The sequence below is a fragment of the Synchiropus splendidus genome, chromosome 15 (genome assembly GCF_027744825.2).
Source record: "Synchiropus splendidus isolate RoL2022-P1 chromosome 15, RoL_Sspl_1.0, whole genome shotgun sequence".
In the NCBI taxonomy this organism is placed as follows: Eukaryota; Metazoa; Chordata; class Actinopteri; order Syngnathiformes; family Callionymidae; genus Synchiropus; species Synchiropus splendidus.
Window position 1 is genome coordinate 14,165,504 of NC_071348.1, and position 19,991 is coordinate 14,185,494.

General features: G+C 43.3%; 2 protein-coding genes across 4 annotated transcripts; both read left to right on the forward strand.

Moving 5' to 3' along the window:
- Nucleotides 1-58: 58 nt before the first annotated feature.
- On the forward strand, nucleotides 59-5,598 carry LOC128771861 (cytochrome P450 11B, mitochondrial). The gene is made up of 9 exons (XM_053887681.1): nucleotides 59-463; nucleotides 745-900; nucleotides 1,303-1,517; nucleotides 2,288-2,491; nucleotides 2,556-2,719; nucleotides 2,780-2,946; nucleotides 3,581-3,659; nucleotides 3,731-3,952; nucleotides 4,762-5,598. The coding sequence occupies exons 1-9, from the start codon at nucleotides 168-170 to the stop codon at nucleotides 4,870-4,872; spliced, it is 1,614 nt and encodes a 537-aa protein (XP_053743656.1). The 5' UTR covers nucleotides 59-167; the 3' UTR covers nucleotides 4,873-5,598.
- Nucleotides 4,935-17,796, forward strand: pklr (pyruvate kinase L/R). 3 transcript variants are annotated; one of them, XM_053887680.1, is made up of 12 exons: nucleotides 4,935-5,058; nucleotides 7,274-7,453; nucleotides 8,327-8,418; nucleotides 8,487-8,618; nucleotides 11,816-12,002; nucleotides 12,077-12,350; nucleotides 12,865-13,015; nucleotides 14,824-14,976; nucleotides 15,056-15,222; nucleotides 16,680-16,746; nucleotides 17,450-17,564; nucleotides 17,641-17,796. In XM_053887680.1, exons 2-12 carry the CDS (start codon nucleotides 7,315-7,317, stop codon nucleotides 17,745-17,747), a joined length of 1,584 nt encoding a protein of 527 aa, XP_053743655.1. In that variant the 5' UTR covers nucleotides 4,935-5,058; nucleotides 7,274-7,314; the 3' UTR covers nucleotides 17,748-17,796. The 3 variants fall into 3 exon arrangements, with proteins under 3 accessions (XP_053743655.1, XP_053743654.1, XP_053743653.1); XM_053887679.1 differs by lacking the exon at nucleotides 4,935-5,058 and adding an exon at nucleotides 5,091-5,184; XM_053887678.1 differs by lacking the exon at nucleotides 4,935-5,058 and adding an exon at nucleotides 5,730-6,229.
- The last annotated feature ends 2,195 nt before the right edge of the window (nucleotides 17,797-19,991 follow it).

Sequence of the window (19,991 nt, forward strand, 5' to 3'; positions counted from 1 at the left end):
CGTTTCTCTTGAACTCAGAACCTCCAGTTTCATAAATCACTTGCTCTTATCTGTTCATCAGAGTGGAAGAGCGGAGTCAAGGATTTTCAGGGACACACGAGGAAGAGCAGCTGCAGGGAGCATGACAAGACGCTAGACGCTAGATTGCTAGGAACATTTCTGGGACGATGAGGAGAATCTATATGAGAGAACCTGGAGCATCCAGAAGCCTGCTCTGTGGACCGCAGAGGGGCCTGTGTGTGAGCACAGATGGTAGGAAGGTGGATGCCAGGAATGATAGCGCTCCAGTCTTTTCGGGAATAAGGAAGTCGAGTATGGATGGAGGAGTGAGGAGCTTCGAGGAGATCCCTCACACAGGAAGGAGTGGCTGGGTGAATTTAGTGAAATTCTGGAGAGAAGATCGCTTTCGTTTCCTACACAAGCACATGGAGAGGACCTTCAGCTCCCTCGGTCCAATCTACAGGTACGACAGCAGCTCAGTCAGATACAAAGAAATTTGCTAGAGGAATTTCCAGAAAATCATTTCAAACTCAAGTTGAAACGTCTATTGTATCTAAACTTGGATCCAGTGCCTGTTGCACTCAGGTTTCCTCCCTCAGTCTGTAAAAGGTTAAGTGGTGATTGTACATAGTCTGCATGCGTGCTATGGTGGACTACGAGTCTGTCTGAGTCTGATGGGACTGGCGTCTGCCAAATCTTCATCACCCTTATTTCCCAAATGATGTTGTGTTAATGTCTTTGTAGAGAACACATCGGCACCCAAAGCACCGTGAACATCATGTTGCCAGCAGACATCAGCGAGCTGTTCCGCTCCGAGGGTCTCCACCCTCAGCGGATGACTCTGCAGCCCTGGGCCACCCACAGAGAGATTCGACAGCACAGCAAAGGAGTCTTCCTCAAGTCAGTAACACCTTGTCTGAGGTCATTCCTGAAGAATAGCCACTAAATCAGTAGTTTTCACTGTCTTCTGAGACACAATATTCATTGACTGACCAGCAAAAAGCACCTTTTTAAACTCCTATTTCACAAGAGCAAGCCTGGTGTGATGTATATTTCCTCCATAAGCTCATTTAGGATTCAGGTCTTTCAAGGCTGTTGAGCTTAAAAGCTCATTCAGATGCAGGTTCTTTTGACTGTGAGAGATTGTAACCAGGCAACCTGTGCTCTGGTTCTTCTTCAGTATGAGTGCGTCAGGTTTTTCTTCAGAATGGCATCAACTTTTTCATTAAATCACACTCCTTTTGTCTCGGTTCCGACGGGACAAACGCGATGTGGGCCACATAATTAATATTCTCTCCCCAGGAACGGTGAGGAGTGGAGAGCCGACCGCCTCCTCCTCAATAAGGAAGTGATGATGAGTGCAGCGGTCAAGCGCTTCATCCCTCATCTTGATGAAGTGGCCAGAGACTTCTGTCGAATGATGCGAGCCAAGGTGGAAAGAGAAGGAGTGGGGGACAAGAGGAGACGCAGCCTCACCATCGACCCCAGTCCTGACCTCTTCTGCTTCGCACTGGAAGGTCATCATCACTCACGAAAACATCATGACTAAGAAATGCAAGCGTCGTGTGATGTCTCTTTAAGACCATAGGAATCTGAGAGGAAGGTTTCCGTTTTTGTTTTCTCAAGCAGCGCTCACCTTGAGCTCCAGTGGTCAGGACAGGGAGGAGGGCTGTACCCTCTAATTCAGTCAGTCGTGACTCCTAATGCACCACATAGAGGACAGTTTATCTGAGAGATTTCTTTAAATACCTATTGTGAAAATCAAAGGAAAGCTGTGGAAGGATCCCTGGAAAACATACGAAAGATTTGGCAGGTCAAGGTCAAGCAGGCACCTTTATAAATAGAGCGACAAAGCTGATGAAAGTCGCCACTTCCTCCTCCAGGTTTGCTGCCTTCATGTGCGTGATTGCAGTGTCTGGACTGACAAGTGTGAATTCCTGAGTGAGTTTGTGAGCACGTGTGCATGCTGGAGGAGGAGAGGAGGGGCAAGTTGATGACTTTGGTCATGCTTCCCTGCTCTTAAAGGACCACTGAATAAACACTCATCAAGCTTGAAGTCCAAGGGGAATAGCTGGTGCTGTGGTTTCAAATTGCTGTGGAGCATGATGAATGAATAACTATTTTTTTGGAGCCATCTGAAGAAGATTTACAGACAATATTAACATCAGTTCATGGATTAATTTGACCTTGAGCTATTCATAGGTTCCAGTTTCAACAGTAATTTCAGTGGCTGAGTAGCTCCCCATCATCATCTTCATCACTGTGCATCTGTCTGATCTCGGCCCAGCGAGCTGTCATGTCCTCTACGGTGAGAGGATCGGCCTGTTCTCCGCCTCTCCTTCTCTGGAGTCTCAGAAGTTCATCTGGGCAGTGGAAAGAATGTTGGCAACGACCCCGCCTCTGCTCTACCTGCCCCACCGCCTGCTTCTTCGCATTGGCGCCCCCATCTGGACCCAACATGCCATGGCATGGGACCACATTTTTAGCCATGGTATTGCTTAACACAGATCTGGTATTATAAATAGTCAAGCTCATCCTTCCTTCTGTTCTCATAGCCGAGGCGAGGATCCAAAAGGGGTACCGGCAAATGTCGCTCAAGACTGGTGCTGCTGGGGACCAGTTCACTGGAGTCCTCAGCCAACTGATGGAGAAAGGACAATTGTCTTTGGACAGAATTAAAGCAAACTTAACTGAGCTGACGGCTGGTGGAGTCGACACGGTCTGTGTGTTTATTGTGTGTGTGTGCCGTACACTTGTTTGACCTTCATGCTCTCTCCAGACAGCGGTACCACTGCAGTTTGCCATGTTTGAGCTGGGACGAAACCCAGAGGTACAGGAGAGAGTCAGACAGCAAGTGAGAGCATCATGGGCTCAGTGCGGTGGAGACGTCCAGAAAGCCCTGCAGGGGGCCAAACTGTTGAAGGGCATTGTGAAAGAGACTCTCAGGTGACACTCAACACTCAGTCAACAACAAAACACAATATTCCAGCTGTCATGGTGCTTCAGAACTTGACTGAAGTACGTGATAAAAGGTCAAATCTCGGCATCGTTGAGCACCAAACAATTTCTTAGAACCTTGTCAGTTTCAGTTGAAGGGCTTGGCTGCATTTTTTTGTGCGTGAGAGAGAGAATTATCAGGGGTCTGGCAAAGGATGCATTCATACCTAGAAGTGACTGTTCTCATAAAACTCTGACAATTTCTTTGCCCACATTTCCTTCACGAAAGCATCACATTTTGTTTTGCACTGGCAGGTAAACACATTGAATATTAAATTCATTTGAATTGCAGTGGTAAATATTTGATGACATTTAAAGCAACAAAGTAGGTTTGAAAGGAATCGCAGAGCTGCTGACTCTCAGCTGTCAGTTGAACAAGATCTCTCCTTGAGTGTCACTTTGAGTACAGGTGATGATGGAGGTGGATAAAAATAAAAAACTGGTCCTTAGATCAATAGCACAGTGGAGGATGCACGAGCATCAAGAGAGGCCACTATTCACCTCGCGGATATCAGAAATGAGAATTGATTGTCAGTCATGTGTCTGTGCTTGAGCGAGCTGTTAACATGAACACATCTGTCAGGTTGTATCCAGTGGGGATCACGGTGCAGCGCTATCCAGTCAAAGATATTGTGATCCAGAATTACAAGATTCCAGCTGGCGTGAGTGTCTATGTCACTGATGTTGGAAGTGTTTGGAAGCTTTTGAAATGATTGCATGAGTGTCTCCACAGACGATGGTCCAGGCCTGTCTGTACCCGCTCGGCAGGAGTCCAGCTGTGTTTCAGGACCCACATCTGTTTGACCCTGCCCGCTGGGAGAGCAGTGGGGAGGAAGGTGAAAGAGGAAGAGGAGCAGATGGAGCAGGATTCCGATCTTTGGCCTTCGGATTTGGTGCCCGACAGTGCGTCGGACGGAGGATCGCCGAAAATGAGATGCAACTTTTCCTCATGCATGTGAGTCAACTGAAAGGATGTCTACGGTAGACAAATAACAGTGAGGGCTTCTAGAACAAGGTGAGACTACTTATTGATGTTGAAAATATTGTGTCCAATAGTGTTTTCATATATATTCAGTTATGTATTCTCTTTAATGCCTAATGAATACATTATATATTGTTATTATGTTCTTCTTTCTCTTGAGAATGTTTCAGACCACTATTATGTTTTATTATTTTCACGCAAGCGTTCCTATTCCTACTTATAAAAAATAATATATGGGGATTTTAAATAATACTGGCAACCCCCTTGGTCTCAGAGCACGCAATATAAAACAAAGATTTGATTTTATTATCTTACTGTGACTAGACCTGATAGACTTAGCCATCGAAGACCATGTTCGCATCGCTTAGCTTGGATACTCTTTGCTTACCTTTTCAATCACAACTGAAAATTTCTCTTACATTTTTGTCCAATTTTACAATCCGTGTGCTCTTTATCAAGGGAATTAATATAACGTTTACCATAAGCACAGGCATAAAAACTGCATTGCTTTTCACAAACCATGTGATGTTATGAATATACAAAAAAAACTTGATGAGAAATTGTTAAAAAAAAAGAAAAAACATGACCCAAGAATATGATTGAATTCACATTTTTAAAAAAATGTAAACAAATAAATAAATAAATACATAAAAGAGAATAACGGACAGAATAGAATAACCTGAAAGTGAATGAACGTACACACTGTATACAGGAGAAAAACTTAGTTAGAAAAACTCTGATGATCAAGGTTGGTTGACATCTTTGTATACCTATCTATCCAGGTACTTCTGAATTTCCGGCTTGGTGTGACGTCCAGTGAAGACATCAGAACCATATACACCCTCATCCTGCAGCCAGAGACTCCACCAAGGATCACATTTAGCAGTCTCTAGCCACAACAATGCCTATTTGAAACCATTTATGCTTTTGAATTCTCGACTTTCTTGGACTTAAACAAGACAAACCATACAAGTCCACACTCTTCTCCATCAGATGGCGCTTAAACACATGATCATTGATCCATGAAAATGTTCCCAACTCACTCCCCAGTCTCAGTGGCTGCTTCACCCACCCGTCAGGTTTGTTCTAGATATTTCACTCCTCTGCCTGTGTTTGTACAAGCGAGTGATCTAGACATGCGGAGAGTTCTGAGGAGTTATTTCTTCACTTGTTGCTGTAAATTGATCGTGTTTCCCCAAGCCACAGTAAGTGAAGCTGCCACTCGAACTCAAGTGTCCCCCAGTGTGACAGTGAAGTTTTAAGAGCACGTAATTTGGCTTGTTTTCGGCTGTACTTTGCCTTCTGGGTGTAAAACCGCCATGGTCTTCTCTTATAGCCCAGTATACAGGGTGGTAGGACACTATCAGCAGTCCAGTCGGGTACAAAGGTCTGTTTGCTCTGCCACTAAAGATTTACACTCCCGGTCGAACCATCCGTGCGTGACTCTGCATGTATTAAAGAGTGGAAGTTAAAGAATGACTCATCAGTTTCCTGAGACCCACGAGCGATTAGCAGCTGTGCCCTTTTAAAATATCATTACCAGTGTTTATATTTGCTGAATTATAAATCAGGATTCATTAACCAGCGCCATCTACAAACATTGATGTTTGCTCTCACGATATTATAATTTAAGTAGCGTTGCTGTAATACTAGATCGAGGATTACAAGGTGTTTATCAGGTATAACCTCAATATTTCCGTGTGTTACCTGCTGTTTAGCCATGGAACAACAAACAAAGTGTGCATGATGGGATTTGTAGTCAATGAAAAATAGACATTTTTGAAATGATGTTGTTCATCATACAGTGTGCTGGGTTTCACTGACTTCAAGCTTGGTTCTTTTTACAAGACCTAAGCTAGATAGCGATGACATAAGAAACCGCTGAGGTGCGGTCATGGATTTGGGTCATTTGGGTTAATTATTACTACATCTTCAGCGATAGCGACCACTTACAAATGTCACTTTGAACTGCTGACTGCTCTGGAAGTTAGTTATCGAGGTATTGACTAAGAGGTTTCCAACTATAGTAACACAACTGTGTGGTGGGGCATGAACCCAGCCTTTGTCAGGGGGTGGAGAGATGGATAGGTGACACGGGTCGAAGGGTCGAAAGTGAATGACTGAGACAAGCTACAGCTTGTTCAGAACAGTCCATGAGGACGTGACACGGAAGAGGCGCTGGCGAGGGCCCTGAGGAGGAATTATTGAATAAAGTCAACAAGATTTTTGACAAGATGGATCCCAAAATGTGTAAGTTGATGGGGGGGGGGTACCCAGGTTGCTGAGGCTGCCCGGCAATGATTGGATTTGCTGGTATGATGACACCTCAGTGATTCAATTTGAACTCAACAGCGAGACCCAGTGGTCTCTGTGGTCACACCTTCGCCTGCTCTTCTCAGTGCTGCCTTTGAAACCTCGCACACTGGTGTTTTAGTCATTATTTAAACAATAGGCACCTGTGTGCTTCAGCTGGTGCGTGGATGTGTTTGTATGTGTCATGTGTCAAGAAGATCTCGTGCGAAACACAATGAGCAGTGTGGCAGAAGTGGGTCACCAGGAGGAGGTTAGAGCGACACAAGAAAAAAAGGAGCAGAAACATTCATAGGCTATGCAAGATGATGCCCAGACAAAGTCACGAAGAGGCTTCGGTGGCAAAGCTCTTGGCTGCATCACAAATCCAGCACACACATGACTCACATTGTGTACCTATTCTCCCGCCTTTCTCCCGTCTGTACTCTTCACCATTGACCTTTCCTCTGCCTGATTCTCTCCTCTATCCAGCGGTGAGAAGACTCAAGCTTAACTAACTGTGACGTCCCCTCAAATGAGTCCCATTGTACCAGCTCAAAGCTTTTAGTTCTGTTCCACCTTGCTGAACCTGGAGTCCATTATCTAATTGGCTATACTGGGAGGGTGCAGTGTAGAGAGGGGCCTGTGGGGAAGGTATTTCCATACCTGCAATCAAAAAGGACAATTCTAAAGACAAGAAAGCTTGCTCTGTATTCTTCAATGAAGGAAGAAGAGATTATCTTTAATAGTAACACAGAGCTGAAGACATTGATAATAAATATATACAAATATATGTCAATAATTATTGATTTATTATTGTGGTTTTCTCATCAAATGCTACTTTTCTTTTTCATGACGGTCTGAATTCATGAATCAAAGCATAAGCAGGCTTCATAAAGACAGCTTCAACCAGAGTTCCTCTACCTGCGGATTCGCTTGACCTGTTGACCCTGGGTGTTTTGGAGTCAGATTGACTCTCTCGCTCTCTCTCTCCCTGTCAATCAGCATTGTCAGTTCCAGTCCGAATCAGACGTTACTCAGACGTGATGACACTGCCGGACTCTTTCATCCAGCGACAGCAGCTGGACGCCAGCATGGCCGACACCTTCCTGGAGCATCTCTGCCTGCTGGACATTGACCAGGAGCCAATCACAGCACGCAACACCAGCATCATCTGTACCATCGGTGAGAAGATGTCTGTGCTTCATTATTTAGCGTTCTCCACTCAACTTGTTGGGTAATGCAATATTCATAGCAGCTTGGAGATATATATATATATATATATATATATATATATATATATATATATATATATATATATATATATATATATATATATATATACACACAACAAAATAAGAATTTAATTTAATTGAACAGTTTGCTCTCCAGACAACAGGGAACTTCTGTAAGTGCAGGAGTTCCTGGTCCACTCTGAGGCACATGACACGTGGCAGCTAGGATGATAACAACAACAACAAACATGGAGGAATCCCTGAACAAAAGCAAACAAAAGCATCTGTTTGCTTTTGTTCAGGGAGGTTTTTCACTACACAATGGCCAGAGTTTCCACTACTCTGAATATGCTTGAAATTCTTACAAAATTGAAATTCTTATACAAATATTAAGACATTAAAAGAGCTTTAGTTTAATATAAGGTGATATAACCATTGTGATTTATTGTGCTATTGTCAAACTGATGCAAAATAAACAATATTTTGTTGTTTAAATGTATATATGGGTCCATCATTTGATTCAGTAGTATACCAAATTCATTCAAACTGAAAAATGTGGCTTCTTGTGGCAAATATTCTTATATTCTTATACCAGCATAATGTATGTATGTATGTATATATATATATATATATATATATATATATATATATATATATATATATATATATATATATATATATATATATATATATATATATATATATATATATATATAAATACATACACAAGTGGTCATAATGTTATGACTTCTAGAAGTCAAGGACGGAAAAGATCCATTGCATACTGGGCAGATGACTCTAATGTCCATGAATTTCACCTCAGGCCCTGCGTCCAGATCAGTCCCAAAACTCCAGGAGATGGTGAAGGCGGGGATGAACATTGCCCGTCTGAATTTCTCTCACGGTTCACATGAAGTGAGTGTCTCGACTCGCACGCATCACCACGCTTCACTCACCACCTGGTTATTTTATGTTTGCTACAGTATCATGCGGAAACCATCAAGAACATCAGGGAGGCTGTGGAGACCATCACCTCTGACCCCCTGTACTATCGACCCGTTGCCATCGCCTTGGATACCAAAGGTCCGGAGATTCGCACTGGATTGGTGAAAGGGGTAAACATTTTCTTGCGTCAGGCATTGCTTTTGTGTCAAAAAATAGACTTACAGTTTTTGTTACTTTGTCGCATCACCAGTAGATCAGAGACGCTGAAGACCTCTTCCGGCTAAATCAGGCTGTAATATCTTGGTTCAATCCTGGCATAATGATGTTGTGAAATTTCCTCCAATCAGGATCTCCCACATAGTTTAACAAGCAATCACTAACCGCATGACTATGTTAAAAGGTTGCAGGGAAAATGGGGGTTTTTAACAGAGAGCCATTATTTAGGGCAATTACAGCAGTTGGAGACTGTCACCTGCTTGAGAATGATTCATGGCTGTCAGCAGCAAGCACTTCTAACTGACAAAGCCCAATACAAGTCAACTGGCTGAGGGAGCTTGTCACTCCAGATTTATACAGTTACTTTCCATTTGCTTCTCCAAATGTAGTCGTGGTGCTGCTCATGACAAAGAACTCATTTGTCCTTCAAGATAGCAGAAGCAACTTAGCAGTTTTATAGCTATTTCAACAGTAGCTTCTATCGGTGCTGAGTCGAATTCTCATTTTGATCTAATAGACTCTGTCAACGTGCGGTAATTAGACCGACCTGGGTCTCAGAGGTCATGATGGTACATTTAGAATGGAACCAATAGACATGTTGAAGCCTCCATGCCACTTTTCACTCTCACACAATAGCTGCGACGACACAATAAGAGCCCATGAATAATTCGGATTCAGTCAAACAAAAAAAAATTCTAGTTCAGCTTTAGTCATTTTATTCCTGCGTAGAGGAGGGAACCAAGTCATTGTCGTTGAGTAGGATGGAAGGGAGCGGGGCTCAGTGATGCGACTGTGTTTTTTCATTCTCAGTGCTGCTATTCGGTTCTGCTAAAAACAGAACCGAATAGCAGCACTTCATGTATTTAGAGAACGCGTTAAGTAGATGAAGAGATTCATCAATGTCCTTGACTGTGCTGGAGTGACGGTGGGGCATGTTGCCCAATTTTAAGCCAAACGATTCTAGATGTTCAGCGATGTGTGAAGCGTGAAGTCTACAAGGGGGCCTCTGGTGTTCCAATTCCATCTGTCCTGCAGCTTCTGTCTTTAAATTGAGTATCAAGTATTCCCAGAAGTGAAGTTGTAAAAAACTTTCAGGAGGGTGGAAAGATTTTTTTTCACCATTTAAAAAATGGAAGGGACTACATTCCTGAAACGATGGAATGCCACCTCATACCCCTCTTGTTCTTCGGGATTTTCATCCTCAAACGTTGCTCTCTCATCAGTACAGTGTATTAAATATACAAGTCTTGGTCTCTGGTGTCATGGCCGTCTACGGGATCAGACCCAATTGCTGGATTGTTGCAGGCTGACAGAAGACTCAGGAGATCGAAGGTAGATTTAACAAGGTTTATCTACAATTACGCAAGAACTCAAAAGACGAACAGGAATGGAGAACCAATGACGCAGATGCACTCAAGGTCAGGGGAAAAACCTGAAACAGAAAAGATGTGAATTATAAATCAAGCCTAACTAACAGGGAGAACACAAACGCATTTGGAAATTAACTCACGAGGCCAAATAAACTGAAAGCGCTCAGTGGTGGAAAACACACACACGGACGAACTATGACGGGAGGAAAGCAAAAGGTGAGTTATACAAAGCACTCACCCACAATCTAATACATAGAAACAGAAAACTGAGTGAAGAGAACCAACTAAGGAGAAAGGCAGAAAGAAGATCAAGCACGCACAGAATCTAGAACTATAAAACAGGAGCATGAGCGAACGTTGGGTTGAGAGAGAGTTTACAGTGAGGAAGCGAAGCAACCATCTGGAAGCGCAGACTGGAACCCAGGTGTAGAAATCAGTGGAGTCTGATCAGCGGAATGGGATCCAGCTGCGCTGCTGTGAAGCTGGAGAAAGAGAAGAAACAACACAGGAAATAACAAAATAAAAGCACAAGAGAAACAAAACATTAAAGCCAGATGCAAATCAACAACCTATCGCTTCACAGCAATACTGGTTAACCACCAGACGACTGACATGTCAAGAGCTCTAAATAAATATTGCACATAGACATTTTTTCTTTGTTAAAATTTGTCGAAACTAGACTTATTTCAGTGACAACAACAATAGTAATATGTTTGTGATGGGTGCCTGTTTTTCTGGCTTCAGTACCAGCCCCCCAAAATGTCTTTGCATGCACCTGTGGGAGGGCAGTTGGTGGCGGACGGAGTTTTTAGGTGTTTTCTTTGTTTTCTATAGATATAGATGTGGTTGCAGGTTTTACCAGCGTGTGCGTGTGCCATGTTATTGAGTTGATTGATGGCACACAGCCGTGTGGGAAACGGGGTGTTGGAGTGATAGAAGAAAAACTAGACTGTTGTTGATTCTTTTTTTTAGTTTTTAAATTACTACATTATATTTACTTTAAAAACACCATTCCTCCAGTGATGACCACAGTTTGTTCCAGATACTTGCAAGACAGATACTTACTAGAGTAGGTCTTGAGTCTTGTAAATCGGTTCACTCTGGACAGCTCTGGACAGCTCTGGCCACTGTTGCAGTTCTTTACAAACAGAATGATCCAACATATTGATCTCCGGGTCCCACATAGGCAACCAAGATAACAGCATTGCTTATTGATTGATCTTGACAATAAACGTGACCAGAAGCTGTCGGCAGCACACCGCTCCACTTTGCAACAATTTGAAGAAACATATCGGCAGCACTCAAAATCAGGTTGTCCTGCAGGTTGCATGTTTGAAACCCAAATGTAAACGTCAATAACTGAGTCACCAACTGACAGATAATGACTCCCAGCTAATGAGTGGGGGCGCTAACTTTTCCATTTTGTCACAGGAAGATGCAAAAGTTTTCTAATTTTGTGTTGGTCAAAAGCACTTTATATTTTTCAATTTCTAAAAATGATTTTATCTTGTCTTCCTGTCAACATATTTTAGACTTATGATCACTCAAGAAATGTGTTCAACTTCAGTCCAGGTCCACAACTAACCACTATTTACATAGTCGACTAGTGTGTTACCTACCGACTAGTCGTTACAGCCAGTCCTGAGATAAAAGAAGACGCTGTAATATGAATTATTAATACCATCATACATGACAGCTTCAGCTCCATGAGTCAGCCAGAAGGACAATTTTGCCAAGGGTTGAGTGAGTGAGTGTGACAGATTTGTTGTGTGTTTTTGCAGAAAGTAGAGGAGGAGGTGACGCTGGAAAAGGGCAGCCATGTGCGAGTGGTGACTGCCGAGAGTGACAAAGACAACACAGATGGTAGTATGGTCTGGATGGACTACCCCCACCTACCCAAGGTCCTGGAGAAGAACAGCAAGATCTACATTGATGACGGCCTTATCGGACTTAAAGTGGTAGAAATAGGTATCAGGGCTTTCATCACGTGAACACTCCTTCATCATGAAGAGTTCTGGCTCATCCTTTGTCCTCCTGTGCAGGTCCCGACTGGGTGGACACCGTGGTGGAGTCCGGAGGTGTCCTGTGCAGCCGCAAAGGTGTCAACCTGCCAGGCAGTGACCTGATTGGACTGCCGGCGGTCAGTGAGCGAGATGAGGCTGACCTGAGGTTTGGAGTGGCCCAGGGCGTGGACATGGTGTTTGCCAGCTTCATCCGCTCGGCCCAGGACGTCAAGGATGTCCGACGAGCTCTGGGGCCCCACGGTCGCGACATCAAAGTCGTCAGCAAGGTGGAGAGTCGGCAAGGACTCAAAAAGTGAGTGAATTTTTTCTTTTGTTTCGGTGCCGTCAAGATTCAACACAATGGCATTTTGCTACTGGATAGGTGGATCCAGGGAAGAGGTGGGTTGTGCTTCCAAAAAGGTGAAAGATTTAAAGTCTACTTTAAGTGAAAAAAGCCTAGGAAAATATTGTCTCTGGAACTAACAGTGAGGTTCTGACAGGAGGCCGCTAATGTCAGGCTGCTGTCAGGTTCAACATGGCCTCTGGATGTTGTGACTTGGTACCTGTCTGTGTGAGTCATAGCTGCCTGTTAATGTGCCTGACATTCATGTGCCACCATTACTCAAGTCTCTCCATAGCTGAACTCAGCTGATTCATTGCTTTAATAGTTGTCATATGGGATTAGGAATTACAGGAGGCTGTTTAAAGATTAATAAACATTTTTGATTCCGCGTCCTCACTGTTGAGTAAAACAACCTCCTCCAGATATATTCAAGACGCACTGAAATCCACCCGAAAGATTAATTGCTTCCCTCCTAATCTGTCAGTTTTGAGGAGATCTTGGCTGAGAGCGACGGAGTGATGGTTGCTAGGGGCGACCTGGGGATTGAGATCCCAGCTGAGAAAGTCTTCATCGCGCAGAAAATGATGATTGGACGCTGCAACTCCGCGGGCAAACCTGTCATCTGTGCCACTCAGGTCAGACACACGTATACACCCCCTCCAACACGAAGACACAGTGGTCACACCATTATGAGTTTCGGCAGCAGCGCCCCGTCTTTAGACCAGACTGGTCATCCAAATCAACTGGGCGCCTGGTGGATAATAGTAAATTCAAGAAATAGATGTCAGCATTACCCGCTTCTTCTCGCTGACATTTGCTTTAATCACAATAAAAGGTTATGCCATGAATGCCACTGAGTGGAGCACTTCAGCTGAGACTTTAAAGCATTAAAATTAGGGGTGAGATTCGATAAAAAAAAAAAAATCTAGAATATTTGCCACAACAAGCCACATTTTTCAATTTGAATGAATTTTGTATATTAGTGAAACTAATGATGGACCCATACAAACATTTAAGCATCAAAATATTTCAGTTTGTTTTGCATCAGGTTGACAATAGCACAATAAATCAGGATGGTGGCTATATTCAAGTTTTTATATCACCTTATTGAAACTAAAGCTCTTTTAATGTCTTACACTCTGCACTTACAGAGGTTCCCTGTTATCTGAAGAGCAAACTGTTAATTTAATTTAATTTAATTTAATTTAATTTAATTTAATTTAATTTAATTTAATTTAATTTAATTTAATTTAATTATAATAGTGTTGAATAAAAACTTCAGGGTGGAAACATACAGTAATTAACTGGCAAATGTCTCCAAGAAGGGAAGATATTCCACAGTCAGCCATCCATCCATCCAACATCAACAGTTATCTTAGAATCGCTGCAGCCATGTGAGCACAATCACTCCTCTATATTTGAAACATAATAAAAAGTAAATTGTTCCGAGGTTCAGTTAGCCAGATTACGTGTGGTAAATAAAGGCATTTCCTTTTCCGGAGCACTGTACCTGACGTACACAGACTATGTTCTCGTGACGTTACCCTGGATTTACATTTTTTTGGCATTTACCACGCACAGACTTTTACAAAAAATAGCATACCATACCATAGCACCATAGATCACAGTCTGCCTGAGGAGTCACACATCTAAATCTCACTACATATTTAAATATTGCAATGATTCTGCTTGTTGTCTTGTTGACGCACAAATATTTTCCTGTCCTCTTGTCACCTGCTGATTTCCAAACTCTATGTTTAGTATTTTATTTCTTTGAACCGGCCATGAAGTTAAGCTGTGGTCGTTTTAGCACGGAAACTCTTGTTGAAGGGGTGTTACGTCACTGTTGCTGACTCAGCCTGATATACATCTGGCAAACACACACTGATGGAAACAAAACCTTCACCATAACGCAAAGTGAAGCGAGGAACAAACGCTCGAGAGGAACAAACACACAACCCGCCTACATCCGTATGTTTAAGTTACGTAAAGACACATATCAGTGAATTAATTTCTGAAACACATTGAGGCTTTACAGCAGACGCACGATCCTGAGGACATGCTGAGTCACAACACTAGGTCTTGTCATGCTGTGGCTCTTGACTGAGAACGACAGGTTTGAGACCGAAAACCCCACATGCACTTAAACTCTCCGAAATTAGCTTAACATGAACGGAGAAACATCTTCTCAGCCAGTGCTGGAGGATTACTTTCCAACTGTCTGCCTTGGTTATTGACTCGTCATACCGAGTCTCTGCCTTGCCAATAATAATCTGTCACAGACACCCATGCATGCCGGAGTTCAATTATGCCTGTGTGCCTTCTGCTGCTGGCCGTTCATGCGAGTCGCTGCTGCATAAAAACAACCATGAGGAGCCTGGCTATATGATTGATGCATTCTTTTATTGGGTGAAAATATAAAATAAGCAAAGTGTGCCTGCAGATGCTGGAGAGCATGGTGTCTCACTCGAGGCCCACTAGAGCAGAGGGCAGTGACGTGGCGAATGCCGTGCTGGACGGAGCGGACTGTGTCATGTTATCTGGAGAAACCGCCAAGGGACTGTTTCCTGTCGAGGCGGTGGCTATGATGCACTTGGTTTGTCCCTCTCATCCTCAGCAATTCTCAGCCCTTCACTGTCTATAAGAGCCTAATGCTTCTTTCTCTCGGCTCTCAGATCTGCAGGGAAGCAGAGGCAGCCATTTACCACCAGCAGCTGTTTGAGGAGCTGCGTCGCCTGACCCCGCTGTCATCTGACCCCACAGAGGTCACAGCTATAGGAGCTGTTGAATCCTCCTTTAAGTGCTGCGCTGGAGCCATTATCGTGCTCACCACAAGTGGCAGGTGTGTCCCCCCACATACTAGTTGGATCACTGATATTTGTTTGTTTCCCTCTCTTATACTTTCATCCATTTTGTGTTGTTATTTAATTCATTGGCATTTTAATCTCTTTTTTTCCCCCTCATTTGTGGTCTTCAAAACCAATAACTCCCCATCACATTGCGTTTTACAAATCTTCCCATTCAGTTGACATTACCAAGTCAGTAACATACATTTGTAGGTTTGCTGGTCAAGTGCTAGTATTTACTACAAGGATTTTAATCTGTAGGAAGTGTCCGTATTGGTTAAAAGCAGCAGCATGATGGTCATTACTTGTGATATGTTTAACTGTGTTAGCTGCAGGCCCTCATTTGGGCACATAACTATTCATGTGGCCTTTTGAACCGACTAAATTAGGTTTCAATGTTTTGGCTCTTCTCAGCGGGTGTTGGGCCGGAATAAGAAAAAACGTCTGCCATCCTTCCCTTTGCACAGATTCCAAGAGGGAACCTCGTAAAAGTATTGCTGCTGTTGTTTACTCACCTCCACAGAGCCCGAGTTCTGTTGACAGAGCAGTTTTTCTCATCGTCTCCTCGTGTCTGCTCAAGTTCGAGTTTTGAATATTAAATGAAGCGCCGTAAACAGATGATGAGCTGTGAAATATTAAACAAGTGGAGCTACTGGAATCTTTCACAGCTGGTTACTGTATCCTGCTCATGACGTTTATTTGCATTCTGCCATTCCAGTTCAAGGCAATTTAAAGTTCTGCAGATGGGCAAACAAAGACACAACATTTAAAGATGAAAACATTTACGTCAGTGTAAAGAGATTTAAAATTGATCTGAAAAAGCCTATAAACCCGCGTAATAAGGATAAAGTTTTCCAAGCCCGTCAGTTCAGTACAGAGCAAGCAGAGGAAATACAGTTTTTATATGATACTTTTTCCCTTCTATAATTTCTATACCTAATATTTATTGGTTGTACTAGTTTAAAAAATGTTCCTGATATTAGTTCACTTCATTTCCATGTGTTTCCCATGTATTTATGGGTTAGTTTTGGCAATTATTAAACTGTGTATTATCCTAAAATAATTGAAGAAGCCAACCAGTAAGGTTCCTGGATGTGATGTGAGGGGGACATCTGGAGGGTATGTGTGACTGTGGTGGATGACTGAGACAGGTAAAGATGGAGGCTGATACAAGACCGATAGAAAACAAACTTTCTGTTCTTTCTCGATCCAGCAGCAGAATGATCTTCAAATGAACAATCTTTAAATTTTGTTTGTGCCACAAGCGTCTCAGAATTTGACGTCACACCTATTATTTTATTCATGCTGCAGCTGCGATCGTCTGTAGAATGAATGTGTATTTAATGAAAACAGCAGTTCATCTTCACATAATCGGCTCACCAGGTGCTTTGAAGCAGTCAGTTACTTCTCATCCATTCCTCATATATAAACATTATCTTCTACATTCCTGCAGGTCGGCTCACCTCCTGTCCAGGTATCGCCCTCGCTGTCCGATCATCGGTGTCACCAGAAGCCCGCAGGTAGATTCAGTAAACTGAAAAAACAACAAATAACAATTCAAGTTGATGAGTCACACCAGAATTAATGCGGGACGCTGTTCCTGCGTTGATAGTGAGACAGTGATGAAGGTGCACAGCACTATCCCCTTAATGGCTCCATTGAAGTTACTTGAAAGTTTTTATCAGTTCTACTAAAGTAGGCCACAAGTACGTGAGAGTCTTGCAGAGTTAATCCATAAGCAGAAGGAGCCTAGTGCATGTGCCTGGGGTGGGGTCAAAGCTCCAGGTCAGGGCAGCCCATCTGGACCAGGTGAGCACGGAACTGCATGACGTCGTATACCAACCTTTGACAGAAGAGGACTGTGTCGTCTCATGATGGTTCCGGAGAGATTCTGTGAACGGTTGACACTCAGTTCAGCCAGCCTTCAGAGATGGCTTTCAGTTTGCATCTGTGATTGTATTCTTTACTCACTCTCCGAAGCGTGTGTCTATTTGTGAAGGTAAATTGAGAGGTATGCCGTTTGGCTCAGCTCTGTCTGAATGATGAGTGTGCTGACTCCTCATGACGCCGATGATGCTCCATCTCAGATCCGTCTCTGTTGTGGCAGTGACATTTGAAAGTCTCAGCTTGATGCAGCCTGCAGGATCATATCACCCTTGAGAGGCAGAGATGACATGCTGACATGACAGTCTCTGTTGAGAACACGTCTCTTCCGACCTCCAGGTGGCCAGACAAGCGCAGCTGTTACGAGGTGTCTTCCCGGTGCTCTTCCACCCTCTGCCTGCGCCAGTGTGGGCTGACGACGTCGACAACAGGGTCAACTTCGGCATGGACATCGGTCAGTTGCTGGGCTTCCCTCTCCCCGTTTAGATGAGCTGCTCATCTCACTCTCTCATTCTTGTGGGCCATGACAGGTAAAGCCAGAGGGTTCTTCAAATCTGGAGACATGGTGATCGTGGTGACGGGGTGGATCCCGGGGTCTGGTCACACCAACATCATGAGAGCCGTCAATGTTCCGTGAAACATTTTAGACATTATTATACTGTGCTATTTTTATGAACAGCAGGACTCCATGCAAATAAAACTTGAACCTTTAAGCTTGAGCGAGACTCGTCTGAATATTCTGCAGTTCAACATCTCATCTCATCCCCCCTGCCTCGTGCATTCAGCCGTACCAGCAGCGCTGATGGTTCCCACTCATATCTTCCTCTGACACGACCCAGATGGCCCTATCTGCACACTGCTCCCCATAAACTAATTAGATATCTGCTTAATATGTTCAATTATATTCTACGCCCTCAGAATTTGACACCACGGTTTTTTGAATTCCCATCACAACAGTCCGACTCTTGATTTCATTTCATCACTGAAGCTCATTATCTCAGCTCACCCGTGTTTCATCTGGTCAAAATGAAATTCCCTCTCGCGCCACCCAGGTAGCACCAACACAGCAGTTAGCCCGGGTGGATAGACAGGTATGACAAGGGAGTGGCGCCATATCGATGGTGGTCGACGACAACATTGAGGCACTTTGTCTCAACCTGAAAAGGGCTACTCATCTGTTTGTAAGAAAAAAAAGAAAAAGAAACACTTTCTTTTCATGAAGTGCAGAGTCTGGTTTCAGTTTTTCTCGTGTATTCTCAGTTTTATCAATCTGCCAAGGGTGAAACAACATACAGCAACAGATTAATTTGAATGATTTCAGCATTATGAATATTATTTTGCAACTGAGCAAAAGAGGATGAGGAAGACTACTATTGAGGATGGTGGATGTAAAGCAGGGCATGATGAGGACAGGTGTGACCGGGGAGCATGCACTAGATAGGCTAAGGTGAAGCAGAATGACCTGCTGTGGCAACCTTCACAGGACATGGTGAATGAAAAAGAAGATCACGATGCTATCGCTATCATCCCCCTGTGATAACTGTCAAATTGAAATAGTGATATTGTAACCAGGTATGGTTATTATTATTATTAAAGTATTCTGGATCTGATCCAATCTACTGTATAAGACCAAATATCCACATTGTCATAACAATTTGTCTTTTTTTTTTGGCGTGTCAAACACAGTCTAGAGCCTACTGTTTGCTTAGTTTTTTTTTTAAATATGTCAATTTTCCCACCATGCTGCTGTTTTGCTATGTTGCTCTATCAATGCTTCCATAAAGCAAAGGCGGTTGTGCACTTCTTCAGTGGGGTGGTGTTTTTAGGTGTCATCTTAAAAAGCCCATTTATGCTCAACATTCCATATGAAAGGAGAGGAATGAAGGTTAGCCGCGGTAAGACGGAATATATGTGTGTGAATGAGAGGGAGCAAAGTGGACAGGTGAAGTTACAGGATGCAGAGATAAAGAAGGTGGAGGATTTTAAGTACTTAGGCTCAACTGTCCAGGACCATGGAGAGTGTGAGAAAGAGGTGATGAAGCGGGTGCAGGCAGGATGGAATCATTGGGGAAAGTGTCAGGTGTGATGTGTGACAAAAGGGTATCAGCAAGGATGAAAGTGCACAAAAGGGTGGAGGCAGACGTGGAGGTAGCACAGATGAAGATGCTGAGGTTCTCTCTGGGAGTGAGCAGGATGGATAGGATCAGGAAGCAGTAGATCAGAGGGTGTTTAGGAGACAAAGTCAGAGAGGCTAGATGGAGATGGTTTGGACATGTACAGAGGAGAGAGAGCCAGTACATTGGTAGGAAGATGTTGAGGTTGGAACTGCCAGGCAGAAGGTGGAGAGGAAGGTCAAAGAGGAGATTTATGGAGGTGGTGAAGGAGGACAAGAGGTTTGTAGGTTTGAGAGAAGAGGAAACAGAGGACAGGGGGAGGACATCCGCTGTGGCCACATGGAACACATGGAAGTATGTGATCAAGGACGATACCATCTTCTGAAATGGATAGGTACAATTTTGTACGTAATGGGAGCATAAATCGGCTTTTAAGCAGCTCACATCTGTATTGTCACGATGCGGCACAGAGCCAGACCAAAACACTAATTGCTACTGGAAGACTTGGAACAGCGAGACTAAAATTAACCATTTATTGAACACATAACAACACAAACAACAATCAGAAGTGAAGACGTCATGTCTGGTTGCTTTTTTAGCTTGAACACCGGGGTCATTACAGGTCAAGATATCATCTTAAATCTGCAGAGAATTTAGGAGCCAACCATCTTGCAGACCACATAAAATGACACTAGGTCCGGATTAGGTCACATCGTTTTAAAATCTTAACTTTTCTAAATGCATGTTATTCTGTGTTTAATCCGGAG

What these genes read in the sequence shown, in the direction of transcription:
- LOC128771861 (XM_053887681.1), top strand. Translation starts at nt 168, where the DNA reads ATGAGGAGAATCTATATGAGAGAACCTGGAGCATCCAGAAGCCTGCTC. An exon ending in CTTCTGCTTCGCACTGGAAG is followed by an intron (nt 1,518 to 2,287) that starts GTCATCATCACT and finishes ATCTCGGCCCAG; the next exon opens with CGAGCTGTCATGTCCTCTAC. An exon ending in GGACCACATTTTTAGCCATG is followed by an intron (nt 2,492 to 2,555) that starts GTATTGCTTAAC and finishes CTGTTCTCATAG; the next exon opens with CCGAGGCGAGGATCCAAAAG.
- pklr (XM_053887678.1), top strand. An exon ending in GTGTCACCAGAAGCCCGCAG is followed by an intron (nt 16,747 to 17,449) that starts GTAGATTCAGTA and finishes TCCGACCTCCAG; the next exon opens with GTGGCCAGACAAGCGCAGCT. An exon ending in CAACTTCGGCATGGACATCG is followed by an intron (nt 17,565 to 17,640) that starts GTCAGTTGCTGG and finishes GGGCCATGACAG; the next exon opens with GTAAAGCCAGAGGGTTCTTC.